The 18,815-nt window shown below is 41.6% G+C and overlaps 1 protein-coding gene across 1 annotated transcript; it reads right to left on the bottom strand.

Moving 5' to 3' along the window:
- Positions 1-2,012: 2,012 nt before the first annotated feature.
- On the bottom strand, positions 2,013-18,471 carry SEC11C (SEC11 homolog C, signal peptidase complex subunit). Its single transcript, XM_053571739.1, has 6 exons — positions 18,290-18,471; positions 10,316-10,425; positions 6,406-6,555; positions 4,155-4,274; positions 2,827-2,884; positions 2,013-2,214 (listed from the first exon to the last, which is right to left on the bottom strand). The coding sequence occupies exons 1-6, from the start codon at positions 18,374-18,376 to the stop codon at positions 2,161-2,163; spliced, it is 579 nt and encodes a 192-aa protein (XP_053427714.1). The 5' UTR covers positions 18,377-18,471; the 3' UTR covers positions 2,013-2,160.
- Positions 18,472-18,815: the final 344 nt, after the last annotated feature.

Here is an 18,815-nt window from a genome sequence, read left to right as displayed (position 1 = left end):
GCAATTGCCTAACCACAAAACAAATGTGTGTCACATGAACATCAAAAAAAAAACCCAGTAAGAGGTTCAACCTGAGGAATGAACTGTAAGCAACTTGGATGCCGCAGCACTGATTTTATCTGCTAGAAGCTGAGGCTGCAACTGAAACCTCCAGATAAAAGAACTTTGATCCAGTATCCAGCACTTGCTGAGCCCCATCAGGGCTCTGGTGTGTCCTTGCAAAGTTCATTTCAGAATGTTAGGCATGTTCAAAGAATCACCAAAAAGCTTAGCCATGTTAAAAGCTTTTTTAAAGTTTATATGAACCTACTACAGAACCCCAGGAAGATGATAAAATAATAACGTTTTGAACTAACATTTAAAAATTTCATTTTTAGTTAAGGGAAGAAAAATCCATTTTTTCTTAAGAAAACAGTTTATTAAAGGGCACAGGGGAATAATGTTTTTCAAAAGTATTCTATAAGCCTTTTTTTCCTTTCACTTTGCTGATTTCAACAGGAGGAGGCCCATTATTGTTGTAATAGGCTGTTTTAGCAGAGATAGAGGATTAAAAGGGCAAGTTCCCCCCGTGGATCACTCCTGCTGGTCCTTCCCAAACCAGGAGCTGACTCAGGCAAAGTAGCCAAGTAGGCATGTCATGTGGCACAGGTTTACGCAGAAAAGGACGGCACATGTAACAAAGGGCAGCAGTGACTGAGTGGGCACATGTCAGGGACCATGCTACTTAAGCGCACGACAGCCCAATTTGTAAGGGCAGCTCCTATCCTCCATCTGAGGTGGACGGAAGTAACTTGCTCAAAGCCACATAGTGGTTAAGTGACTTTTGGGGACTCTCTATTCTTACGTCAGAATTGAACAAACCTCGGAGAATGAGGTAGATGTGTAAGTTTTGATTGAAAGGATGACAATGTCCTATCATTCAGTGACAAGAGAACATTTTTGTGCAAGTGGAGTGTATTTTAAAACATCACTGGCTTCCTCTTTATTCCTGTAACACTTGCCTAGGCAAAGTGTGGTCTGGGCACCAGTGGCAGCAGCATCCCTTGAGAGCAGATTGGAAATGCACAGTCTCAGGCCCTGCCCCAATCTTCCTGAGTCAGAGTCTGACCTGAACAACAGCCAGGTGACCTGCCCACAGATTGCCCCTGTCAGGGCTTCTGCACTGGCTGTTCCCACTTCTAGAATGTTATTCCTGGGACTGCCATGCCTCACTCCCTTTCATTTCTCTTAACTCTGCTTAATGTCACCCCTCCAACGGGTGTCCCTGACTTCCATCTGAAAAGCAGCATCCTCTGTCACCCTCTTGCACTCACCCTGCTTTACCTTTCTTCACAGCAGTGATCACGACCTTGGGTATCATCTGCTCCTTCCACTCCAGTGTAAGCCCCATAGGGCTGGGCCTTTGTGCCTCCCGCACCTCAGACAGTGGCTGGGATGAAAGTGCTGGATAAACATTTGCACAAGAGACTTTTATATGCAGGACTAGATCTAGTGCAAATCTCTAACTTCACGGTGGAGATCCCTGGGAAATGGGAAGGGGAGACTGAGGAAAGGGACCTTTTGTAGTTTTCGCAGTGTGCACCCTTCATTCACCCTGATGTAGTTTTGTCAATTTTTCAAAGGACTATGCACAATTTTTATAATTGATTAAACAATTTTCAAATAATTTAACAAATCATCTTAAGATCTATCTTGCTACAAAAACAAAGCAGATTGCATCCCTTCCTTCTGAAAGGTGTCAGGCTCTATTAATTGATGAGATGACATTTTAATAAGAAACCATCTCCTGTTAAGGGCCTGTTTCTCCCAGAAATGCCATTATATTAAGAATTTTACTTTTGAAACCCAGATGTTACCACTCTACATGTGAACTGCACATTGTCCCGGCAACAGGCCAGGCCCATAACTGCCTGCCTGCTTCCTGAAGTGGCTGAGACCCTCATACTCAGAGTCTAGCACAAATGGCAGAAAGACCAGGCAGATTCAAATCAAGTCCACAAAAGAAAACCATCTTTACTGATGAATCATTTATTTGGACAAGACAAACACATCTCCACACTGTTTCTTTTTTATACAGAAAGTGGAACATTTCAAATATATTAGTTCTTCTCTTCTTCAACAGAATTCACGTCGGTCTGGTTTCAGGAACTGCAGCTCATTTTAAGATTCACGTTTCAGTAACACATATGCACCCATTACAGCCAAGAGAGCATACTGCAAAGAAAACACAGGGGGAAATTACTGTGAGGCCTACAAAGAAATTGGTCTGTAAATATATTCAGATGAAGTTGGTTCAATATTGGCTGACAACAAAATCAAAAGATGACCTTTTCCTTCATCCCCTATTTCTCCAAATTAGCTGTTCAATGGCACATTTTAGTTAAAAATCCAAAAATACATTTATGGACTAAGGATCAAACACCTGACAAACACAGCCAATGAGGTGCTTACTCCTGAGTAGATTTCCTATTGTTTATCAAGTGATTTTTAAAAATATACAGATACATTGTTGTTGAAGTTGAGAGATTACTAGGTTTATTATATTAATTTTTTGTATGTTTGAAATTTTCCATAATAAAAAGTAACAACTATATAAATACCATTTTAGAATGCACTGTGAACACAAAAGGTGAAAGTAGCTATTTTAAATAATTAATTTAAATGTTGATAATTTAAATGATTATCTTAATTTCTAGTTAACTATAAATATTCTGCAGAAAAATTAATGGCAAAACATTTTAAGAAGATTGCATCTTTACAACTGTACAAGTGAAAGCTCTAATATTAAAAAAAAAAAAACATACAGACACACACATAAATTCCTACCTTGAACTTCGGATAATCATTCATTATTATGGTGACCATACCAACATATGGTAAAAACCTAAATTGTGGGATAAAAAACAAGAAATATAAAAATTGTTTATAATACGATGAGGGCAGCATTTGAAAACACTATAAATCCGTTTGAGAAATAAATCTTACAGGGGATATACTGACTGAGGCTGTAAGGACAATTCACCCCCATGTCCAATGGCTTCATTAGTGAAAACCATCACAGCTGACAGCCAGGACAATTTTGTTACATAAGCACATGATTCCAGAGTGTGGTGCTACTTGTCTTCACTTGCTACAATTTATAATAATTAGTTGATCTAGTATACAAACAGAATGGGCAACTTACAAATCTAGTTCTTATTTTTTTAGAAGAAAAATAACATTCAGATAGCCTACATAAAAACTGCTGTTGGATGATGCTTTAAAAGCATGTGGATAATTAATTTGTAATTTAAATTACAACATCATTTTCATTTTACAGTGCTTTTCAGATGAAACTAACAAGTTTATTGGGCAGTGAATACCATAACTTATGCTCAAGTATGATCATGATCCCAGAGAGAGAAAGTTCAGTGCATAAACCAGCCAATAATTAGGCTGACAAGTGTTAAACATAAAAGGGTTACCAAGAAAGGAAAAGAATCCTTTTTGTTTTTTTTTTAATGGAGAGGACACATCCTCTACTTCTCGATCAGAAGCAGAACTCATTACTGAAACAATTATATAAAAGACTTATCACAGAACTGTTTTTAGTCAATAAAAATAGGGAATAACCTAAATGTCCATCTAAAGAGGATTGATTAAATAAGCTAGAATTCTCAGTAGAAGAGCATGTAGCCATTTAAAAAGGTGCAGATGTAGATTTGATACAAAAAAGCTATTTCCAGTTTCCTAGTGGGTGAACAATACCAAATTCTTTTAGGTGAAATCATAGATCATATTTGCATACATATACATCTGTAAAGGCACAGATAGTGCCTAGAGCATTTACTGAAATGTGAAGTAGCAATTATCTCCAGGAGGATTTCTTGTAATTGTTATTTATAATCCACAGATGACTAATCTCTAGGTGAGGATTAATTTTTAAATAGCATCAAATTAGAGATAATCGAAGAGGATTCAGTTTTAGATTTTATTAATATGTCTTTAGGAAGTTTTATGTTTTATTTATCTTCACAGTACAAATGAGATCTGCTTAGAACCCTTCTGATATATTTGTAACGCATGATTCTATCATCCTATAAATTTAGTTTCTCTGTTTCTGAATGGTTTTCTGGTTTCTTAACCTTCTATAAAACATAAAAGTGAATTCTCACCCTCTAGCTCGTCCCACCACATCTTTCTTTTCAAGCCAGTTCTGGCCTTCTTTGTATAAGCCTCTGTCATCAACTTCATTATTATCTCCTTTGGTCAGAAATTTGATGTCTCCATTATCTCTGGAAAGCAAAATAATGTCCTCTCAAAAATGATTTTCAGCATATCATCATTAAAAAAAATAATAGTTTACCCAAGACTTTACCGTCAAACCATTTAGAAAAGCAGTTAAAGATAATTTGACCTTCCTCTGGTCTAAGATGATGGTTTACAGATAACCATTCAACTGATGGTTATCTGACAAATCTAATGTCAGTTTTGTAGACTTAAATTCTAAAACACTCAAGTAACCTTGACAACCAAAGAGCATGGCCAAGCACAAGGGCAATGATTCGCTTCCAGCACAGCACATAGTAAAGAACCACTTGTCAGCTCATGCTTTCTTGGAATGAAGAACAAGCTAGTACCTAACTTATATTTTAGTCTTCAAATGAGAATATTAGTGGCATTCATCCGTGAGCAAAATTATGAGAATAACCATCATGTAATTCTTTCAAATCTACATTCAGAATACCCCAAAATGTTGCTGACAAGGAGATTTTTCTAGGCTCACTTCAGTTGTCACCTCAAGTCAGAATAGGTCAGAAGTTGAGACATGAGGCTGGTTTAATAAGCTGTGCTGAACTTAAACTGTTTTCATTCTTTCTCAGTCCTCACAGACCAGTTTGTCCACACAGATTATATTCCTCTTCACTCTAGACATAGATTTGGTCCCAGATCACACAGATTTGAGCACAAGGTAATTTAAATGCAAGTGTGCTCTTAGCTGTCCTCAAACCTATCTTACTTGCCAATGCAGAATGTGTTAATACAGTATTTCCTTCACGTCTGAGCACAGTGGTATAAAGTCCAGTTTGCAAGGAAACAAGAATCACAAATGGCATCAAACCAGCAAGTTAAAAAGACATGTGGGATTAATTTTAAGCATTCTAAACAGGTGCTCAGATAGCCTGACACTAGAAACACAATATTGTACCATTATAGAGCAAGACAGAAGCTCTTCTTTCAATAAGACAAATGAACAAATATACTATGATAATGAGATAAAATACTAAGAGCCCCCGAATATTTGAAACCACATCAAAAAAGCAAGCTGGTTTGCAGCCATAGTTATAAAGGAAATAAAGAGGACAAAAATCCTGGGATACTCTCATAATTCATGAAAATCACAGCAAAAAGTCATGTTTCCGCAACTCTGAACAATTTATCACCTTTAGAAATTATTTTCCAATCAGGTGACTCTACTGTCACATATGACCAAGCATGTGTCTTCCTTAGCAAGTTAAGTAGACATCAAGTAACCCTTAGTGCAGTACCAGTGTATCAACACACACTGAAACTGGATTGTCTCATGGTTAGAGTGAAACGAGATGAATGTTTAAGTTTCAATATCTTTGGGGAACAGTGAACGCGATGGGAATCTAATGCCAGGTATCTCCAAATACACACACTTGCTACAGACAGAGTGAGAAATGCTCCATTATTTAAATGCTCCACTATTGACATCTAATTTTAATTCTGTAACGCATGCAGGTAAAAATCTACACTAAGCTGCATAAAGATACATGAATAACCAAGTATGTGAAATGTAACATATTTGCTAATCACGTGAAATACCCTCTCATGGGAACTTTACATATTTGAGCTAGAAATAAACATTTCTGGTTCCAAGAAAAGGGTCGTAATAAGTAAGTCTTTTAAGGGGAAAGAAAGACTGTTGGGAAGGTGGGAAATTAATGCAGGATATGCCATGACCAAAGCATGGGATATTACTGCTGAGAATGCTACTTTGGTCAACGCGACAGAAAAACAGCTTGCTTTCCTGCATTTCAGAAAATAATTTTCATATCAATATAATCCTCTGTTACAATGTGATTTTCCTTTGAGCTCCTTCAAATAACTAACATGTTATAATATATCCCATCTTATATTTGTGGCGATTTAAGTTTTTTAGGTGCTTTAGCAAACATTAGTTCACTTAACTCTCATAATCAACCTGTGGACTAAAATATTGGGTAAAATATTCTCACTCCTGTCCTATAGAATGAGTTAAGTAGCTGATCCGGTCACCCCGTTAGTAAATAGAGAACTAGGAACACAAACCATTGCTTTCATTACTTTCTAATTAACCATTAATACTATCAACCAAAAACTTACAAAAAACAAAAACAGAAAGAAATAAAGTTTCTTTACTTTTCATGAACTTTGATTACTCTGTGAACTATTGGAATGTCTCGTCCTTCAACTTTAAAAACAACTATTTCACCAGCTCGAATGGGGTCTTCCCGGAAATTTGTGAGAAACAGAAGGTCTCCCCTGTGGAAGGCCGGCTCCATGCTGCCACTAGAAAGAAACACAAAGTCAACGTTAGCATTACCCTGTGTCCAAAAGGTGACAAGAATAAACAGAGAAGTTAGAGTTGAAACTCTCCTCAATAGTCAAGTAAGACTTCAGAGCCATAAACAAGCCGCAGTGGTTTCCTTCTGACCACCCAAGGTAATAACGACTGGGGAGAAAGGAAATGATTTCTACTCAGAATTAAGCATGGGACAGGCACTGGAAGGCCCCTCTGCAGTTAATATTAGGTAGAAAAAGAACCAAGAATAATGAGGCCTCTGAAGTAAAAGCTGCCAATTTTTACTTTTTAATAAAGTCCTCCTGCTACAAATACAGGGTATATACACATTTTAAGAAAGAAAAAAACTATTAAATTTGTAATACTCAAGTCATGTTTGACTTCTGCAACTACAAGAGGAGCTCAATTTGGCCTGTATTCATCTTTTGTTATCAGTATATATTGAACATTACACTTTTAATACAGTTTCGTTTTTTCCTTTTTTAAAAAATGTGTATAGATGTTTTAGCACTCTCCACACACCATTATTTTCATTCAGAACTGCAGACTCTTACAAGTGATTAATACTCCAGCAGGAGTGTCCTACCTGCAGCCCGTCGGCTGCATGCTGCGTATTTGACAGTGTGTTTTGCTTATCTGTGCTGTGAGACATCGTGAAAAGTCTGCACGGACCTTTCCTTTCGCTCATTAGCTTTCGTTTGTGTTTGTGTATTTCATGTGTGGCCCAAGATAACTCTTCTTCTTCCAATGTGTGGCAGAGAAGAAAAAAGGTTGGACACCCCTGAAAGGGTGGTTCTTTTCGTTTTATAGTATATCCCCAGTGCTTAGGATACTCTAATACTTGTTCAAGGAATGAGCAACAAACACATGAATATGTTTACGGAGCCAAGCTGAGAGTTGAGATGAAACGTGCCTCCTGCAGCATCAACCTTTGTACCATACTCCACACGAGCCCAATGCTAACGGATATTAATTGGTTTTGATGGGGTGGTCAATAGATAATTCCACATGATACCAATTTAAACTTGTGGCTGGAATCAACGTAAATCATAATCTACTGGAAGCTGAAATTTAATAAATAGAATTCATTGTGTAATTCTCATGCTCTGCTTTAATGCACGAGAAAATAAGGAGGCCTAGGAATATGGCTTATGGGGCTGTGCAACGAGCATGAGTAACGGCTGCTGAACAGAAAGGAGAGAGAAGGAACCAGGCTACTGAAGCCGTGGGACGCTTTAAAGGAAACTGTGGCCCTCTCTGCCCTCCCGCTCTAGCACACTTTAAATGCCTCAGCAGACACTTAAGTCAGCAAAAAGAAAAGCAGCCTATAACTAAGTGCCCACAGATAGGTTTATGTTTAAGTGAAACTAGTGTCTATAAGACCAGTAATGGATCCAGCGATCAAAAATAAGAAATCTAAATAGAAATGGAGAAAGGGCTAGAAACAGAACTAAGAGTGAAAGAAAGAGAAAACATCCGAGTAAAAACAACTTTGGGGTTTTTCTGTCCCCTGAAATAGAATTTCATTTTGTCTTCTCCTGAAAATAAAACATAATTGCTTCAGGGTCTTGTTTTCTTCTAATGCACAACAGCTAAAGCACTAAAGATAACTGCTTCTTCACCTATGGCTTTACCTTTACTCCTTCAACAAAATTCCTGAAGATGTTGATGGAAAACCCTCTTGGTTCACAGGAACAGTTCAGGGACTGCAGTGAGGATTAGACCATGCAGGCAAGGAGAGGGTGCTGAAGTTTGGCATCAGGGTCATTTTTGTGTCCCACCAGGACAGCAGTTCTTCCCAGTGTCTCTCTGATGCCAACTTGCACTTGCCTTCCCGATAGGCCAGGGCTGCCCCCAAGGCCAAACATCCCTCAGGGACGTAAATGGTTTATGCAGACAAACCAAATTGCCTTAGCACTATGAAGGATGCTCTTTTTAAAAAGCCCCTAAAGTACAGCAATTTCACACCACCTCTGTGGGCAGCGCCTGTGTGACTGTGTGATCTGAGGAGGAGAGCCAGCACAGCTCAGATCCAGCGTGGGCTCTGCCGAAAGTGATTGAGAGATGCTCGCAGCTTGGCCTCGCTGAGCCTCATTACCTCTAAACTTGAGGTTTTAAATCCCTTCTTTTTTAAAAGGCTCAAAATCCTTCCTTCAAATGAGATCTTACCCAATGTACTCAGTACTATCATGAAATCAATATATAATAACCCACACTTTCATATGAAAGATAAAACACAACTATAGCCCAGGATGGAGGGAAGAGGAGGAGGAGGGGAGGGGGGAGGTTGGATGGAGGGAGAGTAAAGGGTGGAACCACACCTATGGTGCTACCCTGTTTCCCCGAAAATAAGACAGTGTCTTATTTTAAGGTGTGCTCCCAAAGATGCGCTAGGTCTTATTTCAGGGGACGTCTTATCTTTCCTGTAAGTAGGTCTTATTTTTTGGAGGATGTCTTATTTTCGGGAAAACGGGGTATTGCAAGGGTACATGTCAAATCTATTAAGTATAGAGTATAAATGTCTTAACACAATAAGTAAGAGAGGTGAAGGCTAGGTTATCCAGTTTGATGTAAGCATTCCAAATTGTATATAAAACCAGCACACTGTACTTCGTAAATGCATTAATGTATATAGTTATGATTTAATAAAAAGAGATCTTACCAGGAAGTATAACCACACAAGCTATGTAAGATTGAGCTGTCATTGCTGCAGCAAGGCCAAGGCATCTGGAATCGATGGGCCTTGGCCCTCCTCCTTCCTAATCTATCTACCTGGATTCCATGGGCCTCCCCAAGCACAGGGTGACCACCAGTGAATGGAAGGTCCCCTCAGTTCTGCTGTGAGCTATGCTATCCTCAGGCTGTATCTCTAGAAGAATGCCTCCTGGCCAGTCACACGAGGGCACCCTGGTGAAGTGGGGATCGTGGCTGTGGCCCCATAATGTGGCAGCAGGGCCAGCAGAGGGAAAGGGCAATAGTTTGGGAGCCAAGTGCCCCTTGTCTGGCCTCAGCTCCTGTTCTGGCCAACAATAACTCTGCCTAAGTTACTGATACGGCCCACGCATTCCACCAGGAAAACAAAGGAACATGGTCCCACCAACAGTCAGATTCAGTGAACTAAGACAGGACACAGGACAGAGAACATCCTGAAGCACCTACTGGCTCCCAAACTCCCAGTCATTTGATTTCAAATTCACTGTTAAGTGTTTCTCCTTGGATGACTTTATGGCTGCATGAAGTTAACTCTAGTGTTAACTTTTCTAATGTGAACATGTTGCACTTATTATACACAGATAAGCATTATAGTCCCAAGAAGATAGCAGCCATTTACACCAGTATTAGTGAAGAAGCTTGGAAAAATACTGCACACAATGCGAGGTGCTGGAGACACACAGTCCCTGCCTTTTTTAGTACAAAGAAAACCAAAAAACATTTTTAAATTAGTCATATTTAAATGAATTTGTACAAAAATAATGCATTAATGCCATATCATTAAAATCTTTTAAGTGGATTAAGTACATCAACATGACTAAAGCTCTAAAATGTCTGTTAAAAAAAAATAAGATTTTTCAAGAAAATCCAGAAAAAAAATGAGGCATTCTCAAAACAAGTATCAATAAAGAAGACTCTACTGATTTATCCAATTAAAATCTTGAATCTTGGTTGTCATGTGGCTTCTCAGCCGACGCTGCTCCCCAGGCCAGGACAGTCGTGTGACAGAGGATGCGGGCAGCCTGCAGCACCCACCTCAGCACCACCACGATGGGGCTCTCGCTGCCGGTGAGCACGATCAGGCCTTTCCATATCATAAGTGCCGAAGACACGATCATGGCAAAGTTTAACACCTGGTAATAGAGCTGCAATGGAAAAGGGCAAACCACAATGAAAAACAATGGCAGAATATTCCCAGCACGAAGCTGGAGATGCACTTATAAAATTTTGAAAAAGATGCGATTTTAGGACATGAAACTAAACATACAAGGTACAAAACTAGGTAGTATTTCAACTTTTGTAAATAGAAAGAGCCTTTATATATCATCTCTCCATAAGTGAGGGAAAGGGGAGGGAAACACAGAGCCATTGTGGGACCTGCCTTGCTAAGGTCTCAAGGATGCTCTACCTACCTGGTCTGGGATTTTCCAGCACCTTAGACCCTAAGAGTTCTGCCACTCTAGTTCAACCACCAGAGCCTGCTGCTATAGGCTAGTCACAGACACAGTCCAGAGCAGGGCACCAGAATTCTAACCCTGATCCACACATAGTGTAAACTCATCTAGAACTGTCCTTTAACCCCATGGCCAAAGGCAGCTTCAGTGGAAGCTTCAGAGTACTACAGTACTTAGCCATGAGGCCATTCTGCATCTGAAAGTTACATCAAGAGTGAACAAAAACTTTACAAGCAAGAGTGGTTAAATTTTCCAAAAGTGTTTTAAAAGGTAAACAACAAATATTTGGTTAAGCGCACAGGTGGAAGGGTCACTCAAGTTACTACAGTATCAATCACTAGGTACATTAGCTCTGAGGAAGAGGTGTAAGCTGACCCCCTCCACCTCTGACCCTGAGTGGAGATCCACGGGGCTTCCCTTGCTCCCTCCTGCGGGGCACATGCTGAAACACAGGCTCTTCTTGCTCACAGCTGCCTGACACTCTCGCCAACCCCTGGGGACCAAACAGGAAAGCAGCACCTGCCCACGTCCCAACCCCCTGTCGGGCTGGGGCTGACTTGTCAGCCCAAGTGTCTGCCATCCTCCCAGAGGCTACAGCAGTTACAGCAGTGCCTAGTACTACAGGACTCCAGGGAGGCGCCACACTTTGCTACCTGCCGCAGGCTTCTTGTCACAACCCCTGCCATTATCCACATGATTTGAAGAGCCAGGCGGATGGCCCATACAACTCTGCTGTCCCAATTCCTGGACCTCTTCTATTTACACTAACCACTAACTTCCTTCCTCAACCTGGACCATCTAGTGTCTCAGCAACACAGTCTGGAACTGAAATTGCTCTTTCCTCTAGTCCATGGCCCCTCCCACCAGGCCACACGTGGCTGCTCTCCTGGCATCTGAACTCACTTACACATCAGGACCTCCACCCCTCACTTCTGCAATGTAAAATCACTCACAGGGTGGGACCCTCATCCTCCCCCAGGCCAGCAACCCTTCCTCCAGACACCACCTGTTTACCTCTTAAGGGAGTAAACTTCCAGAAACTTCCTGGGAGAGGCAGACTGGGGGTGGAGAAGGCAGGAGAGCTGGGGATCTAATCTTTAGCCCTCCCTGCCCTTCACCTCCAGTTCCAGGGACACCCAGCCCTGCTGATTCTTTGAGGATTCTGCAGCACAAAGAGTGAAGAGTTGTTCCGCAGCTTCCCACACAGCCATGAGGGTTCTGGCTTTCTCAGGTCATGCCAGTTACAGGTCCCCCATCTGTTTTCCGGCCTCCAGTATCTAGCTGACTTTATTTCCTTTCCTGGACTTATCTTGGAGTAACTGATGACTTTTAAAATCTCCTTACCGTAGTTTTAGTGTTGTAAAAGAAGTGACATTAGGCAGGTTAGATCCTGTCTTAGCCACCTAGCAGCTTACCCTACCAGCTTTCCCGAACATCCTTTTGAATTGAGTCTGGAGCCAGGATCCAGATCATGTGGCTGTGGGCAACGGCATTTTCCTCAAATATCCAAATTTAATTTTGTGGGGTTAAATTATAGAATGTAGGATATGGACTCTAATTTTACAGTATTGAATACAGTTTAAAATGCAGTTTCAAACAGTTTAAATATAGTTTAAAATACACAAGGCCAGGAAAAGCAGGGCTGAAGATACTCAGAAAGTCCAAATAGGGATGTGCCAAGGGGTTCTGTCGGGTGTACAGACTGTTCTTTAGGGCAGTAGCTCTCAAACATCCGCATGCACCAGAATCAGCTGGTCCTGTCTGAGGCCTGGGTTTCAGAGAGCTTCCCGGGTGATGGTGAAGCTTCTGGTCTGGGGACCACTGTTTGAGAACGCTGTTGGTTCTCAATGCTGCTCGCACGCTCAAACCACCTGGGAAGCCTCTGACACGTTGCATAATGTCCTCCATCCCAGACCAACTGAGTCAGCGGGAGGGGCAGACTGTTGTCCATGTTTCCAGCTGACCTACTGCACTCTCCCTTCTTCCCCGCAGTTAGGACTCGCCGGTCCTAACCCTTCCTCCCCTCACATCTCCTTCGTGCTTGCACTCACTCTGTCTCCTTCATAGCCCTTCTCCAAAGAGCTTCTGCCCCAGGCTTCTCCCCTTCTTTGCCATCTACATTCACCTTGGACCTGTGCCATCGTCACCACGCTCACTAAATCCCACAGCAACTGCCGGTCCTCACCGTGCTTCCCCTTCTGGCAGCAGAAACTATGTGTCCTATAAACCTAAAATATTTACTATCTGGCCCTCTGTGTAGAAAGTGTGGTCAGGGCAGACTTCTCAGGAGACCGTTTCTGCAAACCCTCTGTCCCTGGCTTCCAGGATGTATGCCATCTACTTTCAACCACTTCCTGTTGTTTCCCTGACAGTTCCTCCTCCTCTATCTGAACCTTCAAATGCAGCCTTGTTCCACTGTGCTAGCCACTCCCAAAACTGAGCTTTCTAGCTGCCTACCCGACATTTCCACGTGGATGTCTTTAAAGGCACCTCAAAATCAACATGTCAAAACTGAACTGAACTTCTCAAAAGATTTTCATGCCATCACTGTCAGCCCCACCATTTGAACCACCTTCCACTCATTTATTCGATACATTCTACCTTTTAAACATTTCTGGAATGTATTCTCCCATCCATATTCATATCTATACCCTGCTATCACTCTCCTCAGGTCACCAAAAGGCCCCTGTGAGAGCTTAATAGGCCTCTGACACCCACACATACCTCTTCGATCCATTCTCCATGCCAGTATAGTCGCATGTCGCTTAATGATGGGGACATTCTGAGAGATGCGTCAATAGGTGATTTCATCACTGTATGAACATCACAGAGTGCACTTTGACAAACCTAGATGGCATGGCCTACGACACACCCAGGCTATATGGTACAGGCTCCGCTCCTAGGCTACAACCTGCACCGCGTGCTACCATACTGAACACTGTAGACAACTGTAACAGAGTGAGAAGCAGTTGTGTATCTAAATATAGAAAAGGTACAGTAAAAGTAGGGTATTATAAACTTATGGGACCACTGTCACATATATGGTCTGTTGGCCGAAACATCATTGTTATGTGGCATGTGACTGTACTTGTTTCCAAATGCACATCTGCTCCTATCTATGTCCTGCTTAAAGCCCTTTGATTGCATCCCCACTACTCCAAGGATGAGGACCAAACCTAACATAGTCTGATATATCCCCCACCCCAACTTCAGCTGGTGAAACTCACTACACCCCAGTTGTACTGGTGGTATCTATCAGTGCTTCAAATGCCACCTGGCTATCCCTCTGCCCAGAAAGCTCCCTCCCTGGACCCATTAGTAGAGCAAACACTCATTCATCTTGGAGGCCAGTCTTAAATGTCAGTGCCTAAGGGAAGTCTGCCCTGACCAAACTTTCTACATAGAGGGCCAGATAGTAAATATTTTAGGTTTACAGGACACATAGTTTCTGCTGAAACCACTCAGCTCTGCCAATGCAGCAAGAAAGCAGCCATAGACAATATGTAAAAGAATAAGCATGGCTTTGTTTCAATAAAACTTTATAAAAACAGGCCATGCACTGTAGTTTGCCAACCTCCACTGAAGGCCAGCCTAGGTCTTCCTGTTATAGATTCTCACTGTATTCTGTACTTCTTTAAAGTACTACCCTCACCATCATAGTTATGCACATAACTATTTAATGTGTTTTTCATACTAGACTATAAGTTCCACAGACTAGACTATAAGGGATCATTTCAGCCTTGCTTATAGATATATCCCCAATATTCAACACAGGTTTGGCAAAAAGTACTCAATTTGTTGAATAAATACATATAAAATAAACTCCTTTAATACATAGTGAATGTGAACAAATCAGTAGTAAGAAAAACCCTCTAACACCAACCAGAAAGACTAAACTTTTAAAACTAATTTTCCGAAGAGAAAATACAAGTAGCAAATAAACCAGACCAAACTCTTAAAATATGTTGAGTGAAAACTCTAAGCTGTGGGATCTTAACAAACTATAGAACAGTTTATAAAGACAAACACAAGGAGATGCCCCCAAGACACTGATAGGCTATCTTAGGATGGCAGAATTATGATTTATTGACTCTTCTTCTTTAAATTATTCTCTATTCTTTAAAATTCCTATGATGAGCATGAAGTCATTCTAAAATATAGAGGGGGAAAAGTATTCAAAGGAATTGCCATTGGACAGAAGATTATATGGCCATTAAAATAATCATTTGGAAGAATGTAGAAAAACATGAAAACATATTCTGATATGATGTAAGGTAAGAAAAGCGCAGCTCAAAGCTGTCTCTTGCTAATATTCTAATCATATGAAATAAGAAATTTGAGGAAATTATGAAGGAAACAACTGAAAGGGAGGACATAAAATGTGAATCAAAATAACTGTTAAGGTATTTTGGTGCAGTAAATGAAAATAGGAAAATAAATATAATTCAATATTAAAGTTGCACACCATTTTTTGACTACTTGGTTAGTGTGTAACAGCAAATTATGAAATTGTCATTATCTTCCCAGAAGGGTGAAAAAGGAAACTGGAGTGCTGAGCAGACAATGTTAAAGCATTGGGCTATAGCACATTAAACTGTTGCTTCTAAAGTAAAATCAGCCTTGCAGCTCACGTCAGTCTAAAGCAGAAGTTGTCTACTGGGGTTCATATGCAAAACTTCACCTGCTCTGCCTGACTTAAAAGATTTGATAAATAACCCTTGTTTCAATATGAATTATATATCTGATTTGGAAAGCCCCAAACCATGGTTTTAAACAAAGACTGCCACCTTTAGAAAAGTTTTCAAGCCAGCAGGCTCCACCCTGATAAAAGCAAATCATAAAATCTTGCCGCTTATCTAATAAAGACCTCATACTAAGAATATTTTCTTAGTCTTGATTTTCTATCTTTGAAAATTCCTCAACATTTTTATGATTTTCTATATCTGAAAAATTCATCAAGGGAAAGTAAAACCGATTCCTCAAAAAAACTTCCTTTGAGCCAGACATCTATCTGCTATGGAAACAGCCAAATACACAAATACCAAACAATGAAACTGTGAAACCACAGGGCAGACCCATACTTCCAACACCTTATTTTGAGGCACCTACCTACCAACCTGAGCTGAGGTTTAAAATCCTGGAATCTAAAAACAATTTTTATTGAACTACTGAAAGCTGAATGGGATCTAGAAACAGACCACTAAGTTTCACTGGTACCTTTTGTTGTTGTTCATCTCTGCCTACTGACTTTGTGCATTAGGCACTTACAAGTTGCAAAAGAGTTTAAAAGACCCATATTCTATCATTGTCAATCAAAGATGAAATAGCCAATGTCTAATAAGAGTTTTAAGCAAACATTTCAACCCAGATATTCTGGCTGAGAGAACAGCAGCAATACCACTGGCTGTATTTTTTCTTCTCTTGCTTACTGTGGAAACAAAGAGCCCTTGTCTTACATGTGGCTTCTGATTCAATTAATAGTAAGGGGGTGCAACAGAGAAAGGAAATCCTGCTTCCAAGACAGGACTGGAAGAAGAAAAACACACAGAAGGATAAATCTTAAAAAAAGAGAAAGTAACCAGGGGGTAATGGATTTGAATTTCTAAATTTTAATTTCAAAACTGGCAAAATGAGCAATAAAACCAGCTATTGGACAGGCCTTATCACTGACAGTAGAAACATACAGATCCTTTAAAGGGCAAACTGGTTTAGGGATCGATACACACATCAGAAGGCCTTTGTCTGAAGTTTGCCCATTATAACCATCAATAATCGGTGCCAATTTTTTTTATTACATCATAGCTGTGTACATTAATGCGATCATGGGGCACCATACACTGGTTTTATAGACCGTTTGACACATTATCATCACACTGGTTAACATAGCCTTCCCAGCATTTTCTTAGTTCCAATTTTAGATATTTTAGAAACCTAACTAGTAAGTCTAATTTTTTTTTGTTTTTTGTCACCCTGGGTAGAGTGCCCTGGCATCACAGCTCACAGCAAGCTCCAACTCCTGGGTTTAAGTGATTCTCTTGCCTCAGCCTCCCAAGTAGCTAGGACCACAGGTGCTGGTCACAATGCCTGGCTGTTTTTTGGTTGTAGTTGTCATTGTTATTTGGCGGACACGGGCTGGATTCGAACCTGCCAGCTCTGGTGTATGTGGCTGGCACCTTAGCCTCTTGAGCTACAGGCGCCAAGCCAAGTCTAGATTTTTAAATAAAGCTCTATCTCTTGGAAGACCTTCTTGTGAACAACATCAAAGCTCTGGACATTGGCTGGTGGTTTTTCAACTAGTGATAGTTTCTATTGGAACTCATCTTAATCACGGAAACTCACGAGTTCATCAATTATGAGCACTAGTTACGACCAGATTCTAAACGCAGTTAATGAAATCCAAGTCACCAAACTCTCCCATACTACCGCACTAGTCTGAACTGCTATTTGGAAACACACATATGCACCATAAAAATTCAACAGGGTAAGTTGTGTCCTGCCATAGCCACCAACCCACATCTCACCATAATGGAACAAATGAAACTGGATGCCATTAAAATATGAGAATTAATGCCCTTTACAAAGACAATCAAAACTCCATATTAGGAAGGTTCCATTTTTCATAGCACAATTTACTATTGTATTATTAGTAACCATCGTGATATTTAGGCCCTATATGTCCTCCAGATACTCTACCTAAAAGCTTAAGCAATCATTTTTCCTTACCGGGAGGGCATCCTTACCAGTCCCTACTTAAATTGAAGACATAAAGACCCGAAGACAGTAATGATGACCAATAACTGGCCAAGGAGAGAGCAAAAGAAAAGTTTCCTCCTTAAGTCCTCTTAGAAAGGAGTGAGAAATCAACCTTAATTGCCCAAAGACCCAAACTGCCTCCTACATTGATGGTGCAACTGAAATGATGGAATCTTAGAAAGAAGTTACCCATGACTTCTGGAATTCCTTTTGGAACACTGGTTCAGCCCACAATGATTGAGCACACTTGTAAGCTTCCTAGGCATAAGGAGCTTTATTCAGTCCCGAGGAGTGGTTAGGGAAAAACTGCTTTGGGAGGCACCACTGGACAGCTCCCTATGTCAGATCTTCCCTTTCGCCCGCCTTCCTGCCACTTCCACCAGTGGGCAGTCAGGCCTCTAGACTAGAGCCTCGTAGAGAAATCTGCTCCCTCTTCACCGAGTGGCCCTTCAAATACGCGCAGACAGCTGTCACTCGCGTTCGAGTCATCTCTCCCACAGACTGCCTGTGGCTTTCTCAACCACATTTGACATCCACTGCTCAGGGTTTCTACTCTCTTCCCCTCCTGGCCACCCTCCTCTACTTGTGATCTTGTCAATGCAAAAAAGCGCGCACACACACGCCCACACGTGGGTCTGGGAAGATTTGAACCCAGGGCCTCTGAAACGTGGGAGCTTTGTGTTGCCGCCGTCTGTAGTCACCAGCAACTGTCCTTTCCAGAGCCCTAGCCGGGAAGCCCCGACTCCCCGCAAACAAAACCGGTGCCGGCCCCCGGGCGCGCCCCCGACCCGGCCTCCGTTACCTGGCGCTTATTCATCTTTCTCAGATCCCCGAAGATGTCCAATCCGGACGCGGGGAGATGCGTCCCCACCGCGCCCGCGCGCACCATGGTGGGGTCTCTGGGGACCCAAGCGACCGGCCGGCTCCGGGTGTCACAGACAGCTGTGGAGCACCGGCCGGGCCCCCGCCCACCAGCCCCGCGTCCTTGTGGACACGTGACCACGACTCGCTTGGGCGTCTGGGTATCGTAGTCCCGCGAGTCTTGGCCACCAGTCAGTCAGGAAGGGGCCTAGGAGAAGAAAACTACCACTCCCAGAGTGCTACGGGGCGAGAGCCTTGGCCAGTGAAGACCCAGGGCTCTCAAGGAGGGCAGCGACGGGATTCCGAGGCCTCGTCCGACCCTTCGGAGTGAACATGGGGCAGTGGATGATCCTGTATATCTCGGGGGGCAGCTCAGGTACGTGAAAACTCAAGAGAAACTGAGTTTCCCGACTGTGGTCAGGCACCATGAAGACACCTAACGCCCCCTCGCAGTCCTCTAAATGTGT

Source organism: Nycticebus coucang, chromosome 19, assembly GCF_027406575.1.
Source record: "Nycticebus coucang isolate mNycCou1 chromosome 19, mNycCou1.pri, whole genome shotgun sequence".
Classification (NCBI taxonomy): domain Eukaryota; kingdom Metazoa; phylum Chordata; class Mammalia; order Primates; family Lorisidae; genus Nycticebus; species Nycticebus coucang.
This window is presented reverse-complemented; position numbering and strand designations above follow the sequence as displayed.

What these genes read in the sequence shown, in the direction of transcription:
- SEC11C (XM_053571739.1), bottom strand. Translation starts at nt 18,376, where the DNA reads ATGGTGCGCGCGGGCGCGGTGGGGACGCATCTCCCCGCGTCCGGATTG. An exon ending in CCCATCGTGGTGGTGCTGAG is followed by an intron (nt 6,556 to 10,315) that starts GTGGGTGCTGCA and finishes GTTTCTTTCTAG; the next exon opens with TGGCAGCATGGAGCCGGCCT. An exon ending in ATGATTATCCGAAGTTCAAG is followed by an intron (nt 2,215 to 2,826) that starts GTAGGAATTTAT and finishes TTTTCTTTGCAG; the next exon opens with TATGCTCTCTTGGCTGTAAT.